The following is a 20,211-nucleotide window of genomic DNA, read 5'->3' as shown; positions in this document are numbered from 1 at the left end:
AAACATACAAATGAGGTGGCTCTCAAAGAGATACAGGTAATAAATGAACTATAATCCTCACACCCCTCCCCCTAAGACCATTTTGGATAAATAAACGCTTTCCAAATATTGCCAGGGAATTCCAGAGTAGGAATAAATTTGAAAGGCATTCTTGCTTCTCACCTAGAGAACAAAGGGTTTTACATTTGACAGATATTTACTGTGGGATAGGGACCATGCTGAGAACTTTCATACTCATCATCCCACGGAATAATGGGTACTCGCCCACTCTTGCAGATGAGGAAAATCCAGCTCCAATCACCCAGTCACACCAGAGCTGCCGTTCCTTGGCCTTCCCACATTACTTGGTACGTAAGCTACCCCAGCCCCAATTATATCACCTTCAACTGATTTGTCCTTCGGCTTCTAGTTTTGGGATCATTCTAGTTACCTATTTGTAAGTGCTGTGAGGAGGAGTAAGGAGACTTTTTGTGAGTTCTCACTTTATCAGGTGGCCACTCTCCCGTTCTGCAGGACTCACGGCAGATGCTGCTTAACAAGGGACTGGATTTGCTGATCCTCTCTGACTCCCATGTCTTACTTGTCTGGCTATTTGTTTTTATTTTATGTTGAATTTAGATGCCTTTCTTGCCCCACCACTTCCTGTTGCCTTATACATAGCCTCTTTACTCATTTGTATGATCAGGGCTCTGGAGGCATTGGGGTCTATGACCCTGGGATTTAATGCCAGTGGTCCTCATCAGAACCCCACATCAGGGTGGTGGGATCTTTGGTTTCTCCTAGGGTTGCCGTGAAGAGCTGCTCAGTGGATTACTGCTCAACTCTGGGGGAGACTGTGGATGTGAGCTTCACCCCTGGGAGCTGTGCAGTGGTGGTGGTGGCCGTGGTGTTGTGCACTGTGCTGGTGCACAGGGAGTGATTCTGGCCCTGAACACAAAGACCAAGGCTGCTCAGTGTTATCCGTGGTCCCATGAAAATGAAGGGGAATGAGGATGATGGAAGAAGAGACATTGTATGCACAGTTCAAAGGGTGGCCAATTTAGTGGTTTGTCATTATTGTGAAGCCCATCATTTGAATTCCTGCAGCTCAAACCATCCAATTGAATGTCATCTCTGGACAGATCAGGTCCAGGCACCAGTGTCCTCAATAGACTGAAATGACTCAATTTACTGAAGTAATTAAGAAACCTGAGTAGGGTATTTTCAACAATGGTGAGAAAAGCAAGTTTGCACTTCTTAGAATCATCCTATATTAACTGTCAAAATTTCAGCTTGCTTTTTACTTTTTCCCCAAGCAAGAACGGTGCTGTGAATACTCTCGTTCTTCAGCTCTCAGGGGAACTCAAGTGCTCCTTCAATCATTTGAAACAGAAAAATCATAGCAACAGTCCCAGTGATTCAGATCCCACATCGAGGACTGTACCAAACTTCGGCTGTGAACTACTCAAAACCTGAAGAGTCAGTGAACCAGAAACTGAGTGGCTGTGAGCCACAGGTGGGGTTCGGTTCCCTTCAAGAAAGATGCTCTGTTCAGATTCGTGCCTCTGAGACTTTAAAGGCATCAAATAGAAACTGGCTATGACATAAACCTAACATGTGGGTGACTTGGACATCAGCCCCTGAGTGGGGATGTGGCACAGGGTCCACCTTCTAGCTCCCATCCAGCCAACTGTCTACAAGCCAATATTTCTCCATTAGCAACACACACAATCAAACCAAACTACTGTACCTCCTCCGGCAAGCTGACCACCAAGTCATTTTTCGTCTGTCCGACCAGCGCCTGCCAGAAGTATTCACTGCACGCAGCCAGCACAGCCCGGTGGGCCCGGAACTCCTTCCTCTCCACAATCAGAGTCACGTCACAGAGAATATCCTTTTTCCGCTGGTCATTGAGGCCCAGGAGGATGTTGGTGCAGTGGACTGTGGACTCATACACATACATGGGGGAGTCAGGCTTCTCATCCACAGACATGCCGTTCAGACCCTGAAAGAAAGAGAGGCCGGGTCACCTCTATCTGAGTCACAGAGAGAAGGTGAGGAAGAACTTCATGGTTCCTGAGTCTCATTGCCATGAGCCAGGCAGAAAGGGGCAGAATTGCTCATTAGCATTTCCATGCTCAGCACAATGAGCTCAGAAAACATATTGGAGAGTCGGATTTTCTGGCTGACTTTACCGTTTCCATTTACTGCGTCCTTTTACCCCATGGAAATGAAGCCAGATCTTTAATGGAACACCCAAAACATTTAAAACGCATACATACTTTAAAACTTGGTAGTTTTGATTTTTGGCTGACTGAAAAGAAACTTTCATGTATACACAGTCCCAATTCAAGTATTCATTTGAGCTTTGTGTTAAGAGGAAATGAATCATTTTTGAAGTATGTGTAATGCTCTCTTGATTTAAATACATGTAAGTTGCTAAGTTGAAATTTGGTTAAGATACCAAATATTTAATCACAATACACAATTTAACAAGGGATCTAAGCAGTGTGTGTATTAACAGTAGATGTACCCAGCTATTGCAATTGCCCTTGGCCACTGTAAGACAAAGCACAACCAACACAATGCCACTGTTGCTCATGAAAAGCTCTTGAAAAGAAATGGAATGGAGCTGCCATTATCTGCAGATTCGGTGCACATCCTCTTTAAGGTCTTACAACATATCACAACAGGAGTCATAGCAAAGATGTATTCAACAGTGAAGATCACTTTTACAAAGAAAAAAGATTCTTTGCTTTAAAAAGTGTCCACTGACATATTTAAAACAATAGTATCTGTACTTAATTTACATAACGTAGTTTTTCAGTAATGTTTACTACTGGTATGAATTCCAACAATGAGTCTTATTTTCTTTGTGGTTTTATGCTTATTTATTTTTTTAACAGCTCTAATATACAATGAACTGCATATATTTATAGTGTGCAGTTTGATATATTTTGGTAATCAAGACAATGAACACATCCTTCATCAACAACGATCTCTTTATGTCCTTAATAATCCCTCCCTTGCACCTCTCTGTATCCCAGCCCCTGAAACCACAGGTCTGCTCTGACACTACATATTAGTTGTCATTTTCTATATTTTATATAAATGGAATCATACAGATTGTATCCTTTTAATTCTGGCTTTATGATGTATAGATATTTTGTGATTCATCCATGTTGTATGCATCAATTGTGTGTTCCTTTATCGACGAGAAGTGTTCTATTGTATGGACATAGTGCAATTTTTTATCCATTTATCTACTTACTGGTGGATATTTGGGTGCTCCCAGTTTTTGGCTATCCTGTAGAATAAAGACCTAATATGCAAATGGTCATCACGCCCTCAGGCCGTAATGGCTCAGACACTCAACACTGGGGAGAGAGGGATGGGGACCAGCTAGGCTGCGGCCTGGGAGAGGGACAAGCCGCCCGCCCCACGGTCCCGAGCACCAGTGGCTGGGGCTGTGGCCCGGGAGAGGGACAGGCCGCCTGCCCTGTGGTCCTGGGTACCTGTGGCCTGAGTGAAGCCACCTGCCCATGGTCCCCTGTGGCTGTGGCTGGCCCAGGCGAAGCCAGTCCAGGTCCTGGGTACCTGCGGCCGGCCAGAGGGAGGGAAGCCTGGGGTCCCAGGTGCCTGCGACCGGCCGGAGGAGGGAATCATGGGTCCCAGATGCGGGGCGAGGCAGAGGTGGTTAGGGCAATCAGGCAGGCAGGCAGAGGGGAGGGGTTAGGGGTGATCAGGCAGGTGAGTGGTTAGGAGCCAGTGGTCATGGATTGCAAGAGGCAGTCAGACATCCCCTGAGGGGTCCCAGATTGGAGAGGGTGCAGGCCGGGCTGAGGGACCCCCCTCCCCCTGCACAAATTTCGTGCACTGGACCTCTAGTTACAAATAAAGCTGCTATAGATTAGTGTTTAAATCTTTATATGACCATATCCTTTCATTCCTCTTGTGTAAATATCTAGGGGTAGAATGAAAGATTATTTGGTATGTGTAAGTCTAACTTTAAAGAAAAAGATTTTTTATTGATTTTCAGAGAGAGATGAAGTAAGAGGGGGAGAGGGAGACATTGACTGGGTGCCTCCTGCAAGCCCCCCACTGGGGATCGAGGCCGCAACCCTGACTGGGAATTGAACCATAATCTCCTGGTCCATAGGTCAATGCTTAACCACTGAGCCACACTGGCTGGTGCTTATTAGTTTTCATAATCTTTTTGTGGTAGATTCTATAGATGTTCTATGTAGATTATGTTGTCTGTAAATGAAGACATTTTATTTCCTTTCCAATCTGGATGATTTCAAGGTACTTTCTTGCCTTACTGCATTGGCTAGATGTACTGGTACTGCACTGTACCTCTAGTACAGTTTAAACTGTAAGTGGTATGAGCAAATATCCTTGCCTTGTTCCTGATGTCAGGGGAAATGGATTCCGCCTTTCATTGTTATTTATGATGGTAGCTTTAGGTATTTCATAGATGTCCCTACTGAGTTGAGGAAATTTCTTTCTATTCCTAATTTGCTGGGAGTTTATTTAAAAAATCGGAATGGATGCTGGATTCTGACAAATACTTTTTCTGCATCTATGAATCTCCCTACCCTACTGTTCCAGGAAGGGCACCTCCCTTTTATGCCGTGACTAGGGATGCTTGGTATATGCCCCATACATGGAGTTGTCTTGTGCCAAGAGCCTTACATCCTGGGCTGAGAAAGCCCTGTTCCGGGACTCTCCTTTGTCCTGTATTGGCCCCTCTTACCCTTGTGCCAAGAGGGACCCTCTTCTTACAATCCAATTGCCCATAGCTATTGCCTGGGCACAGGGGCAGGGAACAGGGACCAACCTCTGTTCATGCTGAGGTTGAAGCCTCATGGTGGCTGGTACCATGGATCTGTCTCTCACCCAATAGCGTGAGCTGGGCCCTCCCTGGAGAAGAAACCTGGGTTCCCCAAGATATGTGATCAATGCCGGGGCCCCGCCAGCAGGCAAGGGGATCCCAAGGCAGTTGCTGGGCATGGAGGCCAGAGGGACATAGGCTACCAAGGAGACAGAACTGAACCTCACATCACCCTACTTGGCCCAGAGATGGCTGGTAGTCAAAGATGGGTAAGACCCCACAGGGTGGGGCAACCTAAGACAGGCACAGTCGCAGGCCAGTAGGAGAGAACTTGGGGTTCAACAGAGGTGGGGCACAGATCCTCACCCCCCCAATGGTTCAGGGGCTTGAACACTCGCCCCTTCTGAGGAAGGTCTCCTGTCCCCATGGCTGCTTCCCGCTTCCCACGCCCAGCTCAGATCGGGACCCAGGTAAAGACAGAGACTGGCTGACAGCAGCTGCCCTCTCACTGCAACAGGACTTGTTTCCCATTTCTACCTTGGACCACGGGGAAAGGGTCAGCTGAAGGAAAAGGCTGTGTCAGGATGCTGCCTTCTTCCCTTTCTTCTCCCTCTTTTTTCTAAACACTTCCATGCCTTGTAGTTCTTTTGCTTTCTCTTCTTTTTCTCTCTACTACCCTCCATCTTCCATATCAGCTGACCCAGAGGGCACAGCTTACTCCTCCTCGGACACCAACACCACCATCAACCACGGCCCTGATGGACCCTTTGATGCAGCCCTTCAACTCGCTGACGCTTAGGGAAGCCCGTCACCAGTGATGCCGCCTGCCAGCCAGACCAACAAAGACAATCAAACCAACAACTTGAGGACAGCTGTAATCCCTTGACTGAAGAGGCTGGCAACCTTCTACAAGAATGGGGCTCCTTGTGCACTCCATCCACTATGTTTATAGTTATGCTCACTGTCATTGCTTGCCAGTCTTCTTCCGAGTTTTAAACGGCCCAATCTGAGAGGTGGCCACTGATTTGCATGCACTATCATTTAAAAAATAAAAAAGGGGGAATTTGCCGGAAGCCGGCCCATCCTTGCTGCTTGACACAGTCGCTGCAGGATAGAAACATCTGCACAGCATATGTTTCAAGGGACCTGGCGTATATAGCATACTGTTCTTAATATGTTTGCTCCCCTTAGCGCTGTGTGTTTTAACCAAGGTCACCTCTCCGAGAAAGGTTGTTTCCCCAGGTAGGGATTTTTCCCTGAAGTTAGGGAGGGGATGAAACTCCTTAACTAAGTGCCAGGCGGGTAGTTAATCACTTTAACTACAAACAATCATGCTTAAGCTACATAATCTTTACTCCCTGGAATGGAGATAAGAAACGCCCTAACCTTTGTAATAGAAATTGACAGGATTAAAATCAACTGGTATAAATACGGATGTAACAAGACAATAAACAGCAGAACTTTGCTGGAGATCCAGACCAGAACTTGGCTGGAGATCCTGGCTAGAGATCCTGGCTAGGCTGCTGATCAACTGAACTCTGTCTCCGTGTCATTCCTTCTTCGCCGACTCCGTCCACACCTTTGGGGACCCCTGGACCTGCTGGGGTTGGACCCCGGCACATCTATTGAGATAATCACAGTTTTTCTTTTTTAAAAAAGTGTTTGAATAAGGAAAATAACATTGATTTATTTTTGAATGTTAAACCAATCTTGAATTTCTAGGATAACCTCCACTTGATCATAATATATGTGCCTTTTTACACGTTGTCAGACTTCGTTTCCTAACATTTTGTTATCAGGCAGCACTCAAAACTAGGTGGAACAATTAATGCTCAAGGATGTAAATGGTGTGCATAATTCATAAGAAGCAGGAGATTTATGAGACACCTCTTTTCTCTAATCCATTTATTAATGCACCTATACCAAAAAGAGGGAAGCTTACTATAACAGACACAAAGCTGTAAGTTTTTCAGTGAAACATGAAATTAAACAAAATCAAAAGAGAAATGAAAATGAGGTGCCGTGGAAAGAGGAGTGGACGGGGTGCAGGGCTTCTGGCCCAGCTCTGGCACTGTGTGGACTCTGGATGACTCACTTTTCTCTGGGTCTGCTTCCATGTTTGTAAAATGAAAAGTCTTGACTAGACGACCAGCAAATTTCCTACCCATCTACAATCCATGAGTCTAAGAGTCTATAAAAGAAATACCTAACTGATCATGAGAGTGAGATATTGTCACTTTAGTTGAGACAAGTTAGCTTTCTGTAACTTTATAGAGACCAATTATGGAGCCTCTTTCATTGTGGATATTGCAGAGCTGGGTGCAGAGAATGGGGTGAACAATATCCAGGAAGAAACCAAAGACTTCTGGGAGAAAAGAAACTAGGACCAGAGTCCCTGGCTCCCATAAGATGCCAAATTGGGAAGCTCTGTTGAGATAGAACATGGTATCCCTGAGGAAAAGGGGGGAGGGACAAGTCCCTTAAGGTGACATTACTTTAGGAAATGGGGAATCCAAACTTAGGAGGATATTTTGGCATAATATGTGGACTGATGCTACCAGCTCCTCCAGTCCTGGTTATCTTAGCCCAGAGGTTTGTTCTGGGAACTATGTTGACCACGGGAATAAACACTAAAAGAGTATGTCACCCTAGAAACCCAGAGTGGAGTTCCACTGAGGTCCAAGGAGGGTCCTGAGGACTGTCCTATAGCACTAGACACGGGCCTGCCCACCAGGTAGGAGCAGCCATCCACGGTGCCCCAGATTCCAGCTCACAGGCAAGATGGTCTCTTTCTGGCTCTAGGCAGCTGGTGGCAGGGGCCTCAAGAAAAGACTCCATATCCTGTCATAGGGCCGGTTTGGGAAAATCAAGGGGATGTGGCAATATGTGCCCCTGAGTTGATAAAGCAAGTTATGGTAGCCCCGTGAACGTCTGCTTTTTGGGCTAAACCGTCCAGAGAGTTTTAGAAGACATTTAAAACATATCAGATCGGTTCATCAAATGGTAAATCTAGAATCTATCATTTCCAGGAAGCTGTTGCTAGACTTTAACCTGACTGAGGATATTCTTGCTTTTATTACATTATTCCTGGAAAATCTTTCCTTATGCCACGCCAGCACCACTCCATTCCTCTTTGCCTTGATGTTCCTATTGGATCTCATCACTTCCCTCCCTGTTGGCCCCTTTTCAAGCATAATGGGACATACTGTTTCTTCCTCTTTTAGAAATCGTTCAGCCCGCCCCATCCCCTGATTATCATGGGTGCTCTTCTAGGAATTCCTCCAATTTGCCTGTTTTTGACTGACTCATGCCAACCTGAAATCTGTTTCCCCTATCACTGCATTAGGTTTCATTCCATTTTCCTTTTTCGCTCGCCTTACTAATATTAATTAAACAGTATTTTATCCCCAATGCAGCGAATCCTGAAATCTTTAGCAGAATCCATGGGATATAAGAACGAGATACTTGGTGGTGAGTAACAGAGCCCAAAATAGTGTGTACGAGTCTGACAGCCAGTCTTCAGGCTAAGCATTAGACAATGTGTTAAAGTGTGTAGACATTAGCTGAAATCAGATTGTAAGGAACTGTTCCAAAGGTTCTGATTTTGGGTCTTGGCTGGATCTCATTCTTCTTTTTGTAGGCCAAAAAACCCAGCTGCACACGTACATATACATATACCAAATCATCTTATCATATGGTTCAGCAGTAAAAGTTAGTTACTGTTATTTTATCATAGTGTGCTCATCTCCTCAAAAAGCTATACAGACCACAACTCTCATCAGTAAGAGATCTAGTATTAATGAAGGCAAACTACTTGTTAATGCATTCATTCCCTCTTTCATTACTGGGTCATATTCAGAAATTAAATGTCTAACCATTCTGAAGGTAAAAGGATAAAGTCAAAGAACCAAAAAGAGAAAAAATATCTACACTGGGAAGTCTGAAAAGCTGTAATTCACAAAAGAGTAGAATGTTAAGTTTTTCAGACAACTTGTCATGTCTAGAATGTTTCAGATGAAAAGAAATGAATATGCCTTGCAGGTAATGAAAAAGACCAAAGCATAAACCATTTCACTTGAAATTCCAACCACATTTCCTCTAGAAACAGTGCATTAAATAAATACTAGTACTTCTGTGAATCAAGCACTAAATTCTTTAGTAATTTCTTAGTAAATTCTGCCCTTATCAAGCATGCTTTTAAAAAAAGTTATTTACTATGAAATGGGAAGGCTTAGTTTTTACACAAGAAAGTTGTCAAGTCTATAGAAACTTTAGAGTGCATAGTGCCATTAAAATTACTAGGTTATTACTTTTGGATTGGAAACACCTTTCAATCGCATCAAGACCTAAACTTTTTACTTAGAGTGGAAAGCAATCCAATTTCAGTATTTTCTAATGGAAAAGTGCAGTGCCTGTCACTTAATGTCTCTAATGCTTTGGATAGCTAAAGTAAGAGCCTGACACGGAGCAGCTAAAACGTTCCATGTTCTTTATTTACTCAAACACTCCATCTGCGTGTGTACTAGTTAGTGCCAAGGGAACTGAAATTTAAGGCTGTTGTTAGGAGGAAGTACTTGCAATTATATCATCAGATCCTTAATAGCTCGGAATGATTCTTGTGCTTCAATATAAACTTCCATTTTCCTTGAACTTTCAGGAGGAAGTTCAATTTACTGACACATAGTTGGTGATAATGTTTTTATTGCACAGTGGAAAATATTTAAAAAATTAGGGACAATCACAATAAAGCCCAGTTTTTTGGTAATTTTTGTTATTGATGTTGTTTCACTTATTTTTTAAACAGATCAAAATAAAAAATAATCCACTTTCAAAATATACCATAATAAAATAGTGACAACTATCAGCATATATATACATATATATACATATACACATATGTATATATATATATGTGTGTGTGTATATATATATATACATATATATATGTAAGTGTAAATTATATGAAGAGTCATGATGTGATACAGAGGCTGAGCTAGAAGAAATATTAGACTGTTGGTAGCAGACTGTATGTATTAATCTAAAGGAAATAAATAATTAATGATATATTGCACACCCACCAAACTAAAGAGCATTTGACAGTATCAAGTGTTTGTGAAGATGTTAAGCAACAGGACTCTCATACCCTGATGGTTCAACCTCTTTGGAAAACAGTTTGGCATTATCTAGTCAAGTTGAAGAAGTGCACAGATTATGACCCAGTAATTCCACTCCTAGGTGACACCCAGGAGACACTCCTGCATGCAGGAACCCTATGCGAGCGTTCAGAGCAGCACGGTTCAGCATAACTCCCAACTGGAAACAACACCGTGTCTGTCAGCAGCAGAATGACTAGATAATAGACCGCAGTGCAAGAATACAAGAATACAAAGCAAATGTGAGCCGCATGCAACAACATGCATGGGTCTCAAAACCTAGTGTTGAATACTGAGCCAGAGAAGCAAGACACAAAATAATAACATACAATTGAATTTGATTTTTAAGAAGTTTAAAAATGAACTATAACTTAAATATCTAGGGATATATATATGTAGGTGATAAAACTATAAAGGAAAGCCTCAGAGGTTCCCTCAGTGGGGAGAGAGCTGTCACAGGAAAGCAGCACTAGGGAGGTTTTGGGGTGCTGTCACATGTCTTATCTCCCGACATCGGTAATAGATAGATGTGTGTTCACTTTGCGTTAAATTATGTATTTGTCTTATGCACTTTTAATATGTACATTCTATTTTATAATTAAAAATACCCAGCTACCCCCAACTAAAAATTGTAGGAAAGGGTTAACAACTCAAGTAATCTGTCTCAGGTTCTGTGACTTAATTACGGAGGGTGGACTTTGGGTTTTAAATGAAAACACACACCCACAACGTAGTCTACAATTTAAGTTCAGAAGGGTCCTTAAGGGTAATCCAATCGAACCGATTCCAAATTGTGTGTTTTAAATCAGAAACTGTAAAAGTGGGTAGAATGCAGGACAAAGCCCTTTGGGAGGTGGCGAGAAATCTGAGCCCAGGCTTTTGCTTCAGAGCAAAAGTCTTTTCAGAGATCCCTCGTTTCATCTTCATTCTTGTGAAAACCAAATCACTTCAATTGCACTTCTAGTTCCTTAGCTCTAACATGAGGAAATGCACCCGGTGACCCGACAAGGCGTTTCTAGTCCCACGGTTCTGTGAAAGTGCAGAAATTTAGGAAAAACTTGAAACATAAGCTTCTCTAACTACAGTTCTTAAGAAGGCCTTTTTTTTTTTTTAAAGAAAGTTAGAAATGCTCAAAATAATATAGCTGGCTGGAAGGGGAAAATGCCATCCCATAGCTTTTGGAAGAGGTGAAGAAGAAAGGGAGACCTACCCAATGACAGTTTGACTTTTCCCTCCTTATAAACAGAGTCAACTCGAAGGAAGGACAAATCAAGGACTGGTTTTCTCGAATTAGTGGAACAGAATGCCCATAACCACTGAGCAATGGTTCAGTACTTTGTTCTTCCCACTGCCCTGCCCCTAAAGTGCTCTGGTGGGCAGGGTAGGTCCTCACAGGTTGTATTAGATACATAGCTATGGACATGGAATGTCCATCCTCTCCTCTGTCCGGGTCTCCACCCAGGGAAGTCAGGTGAGACACACTGTTTAGGTGTCAGAGAAAGGCTGTGGCTTGGGCACAACAACATAGGGCATGCACTGTCATCTCTAGATGAAACCATGACATGCTTTGAAATCAGTGGGTGAAATGGAGTCCACTCTAGGTCACCTAAGATACTTGATTACTTTTAGTGGAGGTTGGGTGATGGTGGGGGTATGGGCGTGGCCAAGAGAGGAGGCGGGCAGGGAGAAAGAGTGGAATTAGGGATTGGCAGATTTGGATGTGTAGCCTGTGGTCACCTCCCCTGCTCTTTTTGTCTATTATTTTGGTGCTTGCCTTTGGTTCTTTGGTGGTAAGCCCCAGCTAAGACTACAGTCAAAGCCCTCACTTATTCTGCGGAGGTGGGTCCTTTTCTCTTCCTGACAAGTTTTCTTTTCTATCTTGTCATTCCCAGTTTGTCTCTGGTGCTACTTCTTTGTATCTACGTTCTCCATTTATATTCACTTCTCATACAGCAATCTCTGCTTCCTATTAGCATTTGCCTCTTGCCTATTAGGAGTTAGAGGACAGAGAAAAGTCATTCCTTTTCTACATTTTTCTTTATCAGGGCATCTGTGTGAAATATTTTTCCCAGTGCCCCCTTCCCTCCCCTCACAGACAGAGAAATATTACCCTAGAGCTTCATGCTGCTAATGTGAGAAGAAATTATGAACAGTGATTAGGAGGCTAAATGAGGGTGGTGGAACCTATTTACTTCATTAAGGTTCCTTCAGGGAAAATGCAAGGACGGGAAACTGAGAGATAAGGGTTAATACTAAAAGAATAAAAGATCCATTTGACTCAGAGCAATCTTCAGTCTGCCTGGATTCTATCAGACACCCTTCTCCATGGGGAAATCATTACAGAGAAATGACATGCAAAGTGCGCCATAAAGCATCTGAGTCAAACCAGAGGGAGGATGACTCAACGGATCATTTTACATTTTAATAGAAGGCACTGCAGATTTGTACTGAGTGCACAGTTCAACACAGGGCGCGCATCTTCTCCCCAAAACTTCTCCCTTGGGTGGGAGGGGAGTTCCCAGAACCTGACAGAAATTATTCTGTGTTAGAAAAGAACCAAGTCAAAACTCACAACAGAGAATCAAAGACTAAGAAAAGACAACAGATAGTCAAATGCAGAAAAAAGGGGAGACGCAAGTCTGTCTAATTCCAACTTTAGCGTTACTGTCCAACCTGAGACTGTGAAAACTGAACTTGGCCGTTAGTGGACTTTGAATCTGATTGGGGAGAGGGAGAGGGAGAGAGGGGGCGGAGGGAGAAGAAAGGGAGGAGGGAGGCAAGAAGAGAACATCTAAGTGTTATACTTAAAAAAATCTGGCTCCTTAAATTAGCTTCAAAAGAGTTTACTGTGCAATTACTGCCTGACAATGCTGGGTGTCCATGTAAAGTCAACAAACAATATTAGCAATGCCCTTGTTCCCAGCATGCTTCCTGGGCTAGTTATTGCTTTTAGGTGCTGACTTGCCTATGGGACTCAGCTGACCAGGAATTATGATGGTAAAGGCTGGATTAGCAAACCTGACTCCTTCTCAGGGGGGTGACCTCCAGGTGCACTTGAGACAGAAAGGTCTGTCTGTATGTAAGGATATCTATGGTTCTGTGGCTGTTCATCCTTGTGATCTCTGTCAACGCCTGTCCTGCTTCCTGAGAGGGCATGCTGCTTGCAGGTGGGAAAGAAAACAGAAGTGTGTCGCCGAGGTTTGGCAAAAATACAGCTTTCACAGAAAAGGTCCTTAATAAAAGGAAACTTGTTTCTTTCACGCATCGGGGTCTTTTGGACCACACGGTTCTGTTCTGAAATATCTTCTCTGTGGGGATGCAAGCTGGGATGGGTGAAGTTTAGATTGCAAGATGGCTCACCTGGTCACTAGAACAATCAAAACTCTGCACCCAGGCAGGCAGCATCTAATCGGGGTAGAGGAGTCATCAGCCTGAGGGTCCTTTCGGGAAATGCTCTGGGAAAGGTTTGTGAATTTCTACTGAAGTCTGGGTACCCTCACTCCTGTTTTTCCATTTAAAAATGATTAAAACCAGGGGGATAACCCATTGGTCGGCAGTTTGTTAAATCCCACATCAGGAAATAAAAGCACTTGGACCATCTGTCACCATCCAGGAGATCAAATGGAGCTGGAATATTAACACACATGTGAAATGGCCTCCTGGGAGTATGGGAACAGGCAGGTCGGGGAAGAGGGATGGTGGAGGTGGGGGAAGGATGTGCTCAGAGCCTCCCAAGTCCCTGTCCTGTCCTTGGCAGCTCCTCAGAGTAATGACGACGGTTATCACAAGGCAGGGACAAAATGCTTCCCGACACTGAGTATGCTGTTTAAAATATAAATCCTATTAGATGCGTATATTACACACCACTCACATCCAATATTTGCGCCATACAGGATATGCTTCGGATCATGCAAAGTATGTTAAAGAAAGGATTCTTTTCTAATTCACTCATAAAAAGTCAAAATTGCACTGCCACAGGGGAGAAAACACTCTTTTTCCAAATGGTCAGGAAAGGGTGTGACAAGGGCCAGGCCTCTGGCCAGGTGGTGCTAGACAAGCACAGAGAGGCACCCAGACAAGCACAGAAAGGCAACGGTCAGGAAGACACATCTCAGCTGTTCCTCACTCCACAACGCACCTGCTTCCCACTTCTCCGATCCCCAGACAGGGGGTGTCCATTGGAGTCCCGGTTCTCCCACTTCCTAGCTGTAGGGCTTTGAGTATATCAGTTAGACTCTGTAATCCGTGGTTTTTCCATCTGCAAAATGGCTACGTGAAGATGAAACGAGATGAAGCAATAGGCGTTTGGGATGGTCTTTGTTTTACAGTTAACACTCCACGAATAAAAGCTACTATTATGCAAAGAAAACTAATTTCTTTGCACATTATATTAACTTGTAGTTCTGCACAGACTGAGCGTTTCTTATATTGAGGAAACCTGGGCTGCACGAAGCATGATGTGTATCTTTGCCAGATCCTCCTGCTTAAACACCAAGGGAAAGGCCGATTCGCTTGATTTCCATCCATGGCCTGTGAGAAAACGATGGGACAAAAGGTGGGATCTGGTACTTTCTGGCAACTTTGGCAACGATACCATTGCAGTCTTCCCTCCATAATATCCCACACTGACCGTGAAGGTCAAATAAGGCCGTGGATCTGACAAGTGTAAAGTACTACTCTGCTTGCACCAGGGATTATCCTCACCACCATTTGCCTAATTCTACACATGCTTATACCAAGAACGTCTGCTCTTATGGGCACTTAACCCTGATATACTTCTCTTTCATGCCAAGAGAAGGCGTCTGACAGATGGGGAACTCGTATTGCTTCCTATCGAATAACATTCCCTAAATGATTCGAGCCCCTCGTGTTTGCTAAATGTGCGTGCTCTGAATAGTCTACCTGCTTGTTACAGGCTTTCCCTGGCTCTCTCTCTGCTGCCTTAGCATTTGTTTCATACAAATCAGTATCCTCCTTCATGGTGAGAGGCAGTGAGGTGCAGTGGTGACGAGCCATGCTCTGGAGCCAGCCTGCGGGCATCTGAATACTGACCGCTATGCCCCCTCAGACAAACTGCACACTCTCGGCAAGGTTTCCTCATCTGTAATCCGATTGCTAGGAGGAGCCAGTAATTTAAAGCACAGATATGCAAAGTGTTTACAACAACCCCCTGAGTGTAGAAAACACTCACTAAATACTGTGTATGTTATGGTTGATAGAGACCGTGTAGTGTGATGGTTGAGAATTAGGATTGGGAGCCAGGCGACCTGGCTCTGAATCCTGACCGTGCCATTCACTAACTGCAAAATCTCTGGCAAGACACATAACGTTTTTGTGCCTCAGTTTCCCAACTTGTACAAAAAGGGTATGGTAAAGAGCATCTATCTGGTAGGGTTGTGAGGATTAAAACAGACACCTATGTGTTTGTTCATTAGTTCATTCATTCACTCATTCAACATGCAGTGTTCAATAAAATTAGCTCTTTTTTCTCAACCACACCGACTTTTTCCATTCACTTTTTATTCCCAGATTGCCAATGACTCATCCTTTTTTCCACACTGGCATCTCCTGCTTTATCCCTGCCTACCCAGCTCAGACTCCCCCAGCCACCTCCCTGCCTCTTGGAATTACAATCCTTCTCAAATCGCATGGATTTAGGGCAACTGGAGCAGGGCTGGAAATCTGCATTTTGACTTGGATGGCAGCTGATCCAAGGCAGCCCTACAAACCGAGAATGTCACCCTGCCACTTCCTAGAGCTTGATGACATGGCCAGCTACTTAAGTTCTCTGTCTCCTTATAGGCGAAAGGAAGAGAAAACCCGCCTCCTAAGAGGCAGGAGACTGAAAGGTGATGGCTCGAGCCCTGACCCCCTTCAGGTCTTTGCTCACATGTCAGCTTCTCTGGAAGGCCTCCTGGGCCACCCTATTAAACCCCACCCCAGCCTCCTGCTGGCTCTATCCTCCTTCCTGGCTTTATGCTACTTTTGTTTCTGCTGAGGTCTCCTTCAAACCTTTGCTTCGCACATCTTCCTTTGTGTCTTTTCTGGGCCACCAGGTCGCCTTGCCTATCCATTTATCCACAGAAAACTTAGTCTATTGTGAGCAACACGAATGTTAGAGAAAACTAATGATATGACCTCCAAGATTCGCAACCAAGATAATGGGACGGTACAAAAGCCATAGGAAAAGCTTAGACTGACACAATGAAAGAAAAGCGAACATTTATAGAGTTTCTCAGTGCAAGGGTCTTAAGTGTGCTGTATTTCCAAAGCTTTCTGGGCTCGACTATTCACAAATAGTGAGACATATTCTTTATCCATTGGTTCTGTATAGTGTGGGTCCTTGCAGAGTATAATTGAGCTGTTCTATCTTGGTAAAAGCTTCCTCGCTCCCCCTTCTGAAAGATGGCTTTGATTCCCTCCCTGTAAGTTGGCACCCTCCCATCTCAAACTGCCAGAGGACCAATCATGCCCACCCTTTCAGCAGCACCTAAGCATCCAAGCCCTCAGGAGATGATGGGCACTCAGGACCTCCATCGGCATCCTCAGGACAGTGTTTCCAGAGTATGCCCAAGATTGGCAGGACCACTGCCCGGGCTTCCGCTGCTCTGGGACCGTCCATGGCTCTCAAGGGCCTGGGATTCGGGGACGATGGTCTGAGGAAGGTTTCTGATCTTCATTCCAAAATCAGACAAGCACGAAGGGCACTGAGTAACTCTCCCTCAAATGCTACAGAAAGGTGCCTTAGTTCTAGTCACAATGGTCTGAGGACAAGATCCTCCTTAATAATGTATAATTTGGAATTATGACACTGGAGCCAACACAACCAATGAAAAAATAAACCCCTCACGATCTTCCTGGGAGTGTGGAGGTGCCTTTGCATTGTAATCCTCAGGAACAATCTCCTGTGGATGGTTTTCTGACCAGCTTAGAAAAAGGTTGATTAAAAAACGGCATATGCATTGTAAAGTGCCCTCTCACAATGCCTTCAAAATTCCCTGGAAAGAAAAAAGATGTTCACCTGTTTTTCCCCCCCTTCGGTGTATGTTTCTACAGGAGACACTTGAAAATCAGAAAAAAGCCTCATCTTCTTGAAATAAAAAAATCAAATGAAAATAGCACAGCAGAAATTCCCATAAAATGCCCCCAAAAAGTTTCTTTTCAATAGGACTCAGGCTGAATGGAAGACATTCTTGGATCCGGAGCGTTGGCTGGTTACCTAGGTTGCAAAGGACACCAGGAGGGACTCACACCAGGAATTCTTCGTTAGAATGCCAGTCAAGGAGAAGTTCATAATCCTTTCAGATTTTAAATTCCGTGTGTCTGTGAGGGGGAATCGCCATTTAGTGTTTAGGACAATTGGTAAAGAAGATTAGACCAGACTTTTGTCTATCAAGATGTGCTGCACCCTGGGTTATGCTCATCAAAGGCAGAGGGAACAGGCTACAGCACTGTTATTCTCTTTTTGAAATTGTGGTTATATGGAGACTGCTCATTGTTTAATTAGTATGGAAGCTGACACACAGAGAAGCACAACAACTGTATGTAGTGCATTAACCTGATATTCAAAACCAGCATCTGGGTACTTAAAATTTGACCAGATTTGAAACCTTTTAAGATTTCTTAATTATTCGTATGTGCCCACGGTTACTGCTTTCTTTTAAGAAAATATGGAAGGCTTAATGATTAATATACTAATTTCAAAATCTCTCTTATACAGACTACACTAGACCTGTGGTCTTTATAGGATGATCATTATTTAGTTAATGAACTCAGCATACTGAACATTTTCCAGCCACCTGAAACTCTCAAGTCGTAGTGTGTGAGTTTTCGGCCAATTAATTATCAATTACAACATCATAAAACATTAGCACAAAAATAGGGAATAATGAAATTTAATTATACACTATTCTTCTGAGTTGCTGCAAATACTATACAAGACTGATTCTGATTAATAATTCATTCAGCAATAAAGTATCAGGAAAGATAATTATGCAGTGCCACAATTCTCACACTGATTTTTATAATTACAGATTACAACAGTGTTAGCAATTTAAAAGGTTAGAGAGCTGTGGTAATTTGCTATGTCATCCTCAGCTATATTAATGCCTCTCTTTGAGCACCAAGGATAATTGAAAATATAATAATGGACCAAATCAGATGGCTTGCCCATGTTCTCCTCACCTAAAACATCACCAACTTGAGTACATTAGTAAAGTCAAGTCCTTGATAATTAGCCTCTTTCATTAAGTAGCCCCACTATTCACATTTGGTTACAGTAGATGGAAGGGAGAAAATATGTAGGTATTCATGCTGAAATATGCAAACATGGAAACAATCATAAATAAGATACAACATGGATACCACTAAATTTGGTATACAACTTCTATGTGGTGTGACTATGAATACACATATATGTATATCTGTGTAATTGCCTCTCAGGTAATTAGACCTGCCAAGGGACCCACATAATGAAAGTTGAGTCTCTGCCTTTGGCAATACAGTTGAGTAAATAGTACGTGAGAAGATTCAAAGTTTATCCAATTACCCTCTCTGGGTTGTTTATATATTGTGACACAACAAACTACTCTTGTCTTTGAGCTTTATTACACCCTGAGAATGAAAATATACTCTTCCTGCTAGGAATACTTACTCTGTTCTGCTTTCATTCCTTGGGAAAAATACCTGGCTAACAACTGATAACTCTTCTCATAATCAGTATTTGAACGAAATTTCCACATGAGGATCAGTCCACATAAAGGAAACATACAGTTCTATGAATAAAAAAATCACTTTCTTCTTTGCTCTTCTGGATATTTTTTGGAAGAGATGAGCTAAACACATTGTGGCTTTTCTCTCTTGAATGCATTAAAAATTTGACTAACTTCATGATTGACTGATACAGAGAAACAGATGAAAAATTTACAGGGACTAAAACCTTAAGCCTCATTTATTTTTTTATTTTTAAAAAAATATATATTTTATTGATTTTTTATAGAGAGGAAGGGAAAGGGAGAGGGATAGTGTTTGAAACATCAATGAGAGGAACATCAATCAGCTGCCTCCTGCACATCCCCCACTGGGGATGTGCCCACAACCAAGGTACATGCCCTTGACCGGAATCAAACCTAGGACCCTTCAGTCCATAGGCCAATGCTCTATCCACTGAGCCAAACCGGTCAGGGCCCTAAAGCCTCATTTAAAGGAGTTCCTAGCAGAGTCCTTCGAGGGTCTCGCTGGGCCTGGAGAGTCCTCCTAGAGCAGGGGTTCTCAACCTGTGGGTCGCGACCCCTTTGGGGGGGGTCAAACGACCCTTTCACAGGGGTCGCCTAAGACCATCGGAAAACACATATATAATTACATACTGTTTTTGTGATTAATCACTACGCTTTAGTTATGTTCAATTTGTAAGAATGAAATTGGGGGTTACCACAACATGAGGAACTGTATTAAAGGGTCGCAGCATTAGCAAGGTTGAGAACCACTGTCCTAGAGAATGCCAGGGTCTGGATTCAGTATTTCATTACAGCTGGCCCCCAAATGATATAGGGAGACAGGTAAAAAAAAAAACAACCCACAAAGCTGCTTTCTAGTGTGAGAAAGATTTGGAGATAGGTCATCCGATGGAATTTGCTCCTTTTACAACTGTGGAAATGTAGGCTCAAAGACATTGATTTACTCAAAATTCCAGAACTATTTAGAAATAGAAATAGGAGAACCCAAGAGTCTCTAACTCCCAGGCTTCTACTAGATCGTATTAGAGAAAATACAGGAGGGGGGCATGGGTTAGCACATGGAAACTATTTTTTGTTCCAAAATTATGCCCTTTTATTTACATTTAATTTCCACCAGGGCGATAAGTATAAAATAGGGAGAGGGGAGAGGAAGAGTAAGTCTAAGAGAACATTGTAGAACTGTAGCTCTTCATGTCTTCCTTCAAGCACAAATAAAGTGGGGTTTCTTGTGTCAGGAGTGCAATTATAAAACAAGGCATTGTTTTGGATGGGGCCTAATCAGCTTCCTTTCTGGGCCGTGAGAAGGCGGCTGGCTTATGATCATGTTGTATGATGGCACACTGAAATGTAAATGTCCTTCCCCCTTTTCAACTACTCCCTTTCCAAAGCTTTACTCCCAGTAGAGCAATCAAACAGGCTCCCTGCATATTCCTGTAAATCTGTTGATGGATTCATCAGGAGACTCCTCGCAGGACATACTGTTCCCTATTTTAAGTAGTGGACAGGGAAT

General features: G+C 43.3%; 1 protein-coding gene across 6 annotated transcripts in view; it reads right to left on the bottom strand.

Moving 5' to 3' along the window:
• Positions 1-20,211, bottom strand: part of BACH2 (BTB domain and CNC homolog 2) — a 359,490-nt gene that overhangs the window by 79,134 nt on the left and 260,145 nt on the right. For all 6 annotated transcript variants that reach the window (XM_036316333.1, XM_036316330.1, XM_036316331.1 and 3 more), the window contains one exon: positions 1,730-1,984. In XM_036316333.1, the coding sequence (XP_036172226.1) occupies positions 1,730-1,972 (243 nt within the window). In that variant the 5' untranslated portion in view covers positions 1,973-1,984. The remainder of the gene's footprint in view (positions 1-1,729; positions 1,985-20,211) is intronic.

Source organism: Myotis myotis, unplaced genomic scaffold (genome assembly GCF_014108235.1).
Source record: "Myotis myotis isolate mMyoMyo1 unplaced genomic scaffold, mMyoMyo1.p scaffold_m19_p_7, whole genome shotgun sequence".
Classification (NCBI taxonomy): Eukaryota; Metazoa; Chordata; class Mammalia; order Chiroptera; family Vespertilionidae; genus Myotis; species Myotis myotis.
The sequence above is the reverse complement of the archived record's forward strand: the minus strand, read 5'-3'. Positions and strand labels throughout refer to the sequence as shown.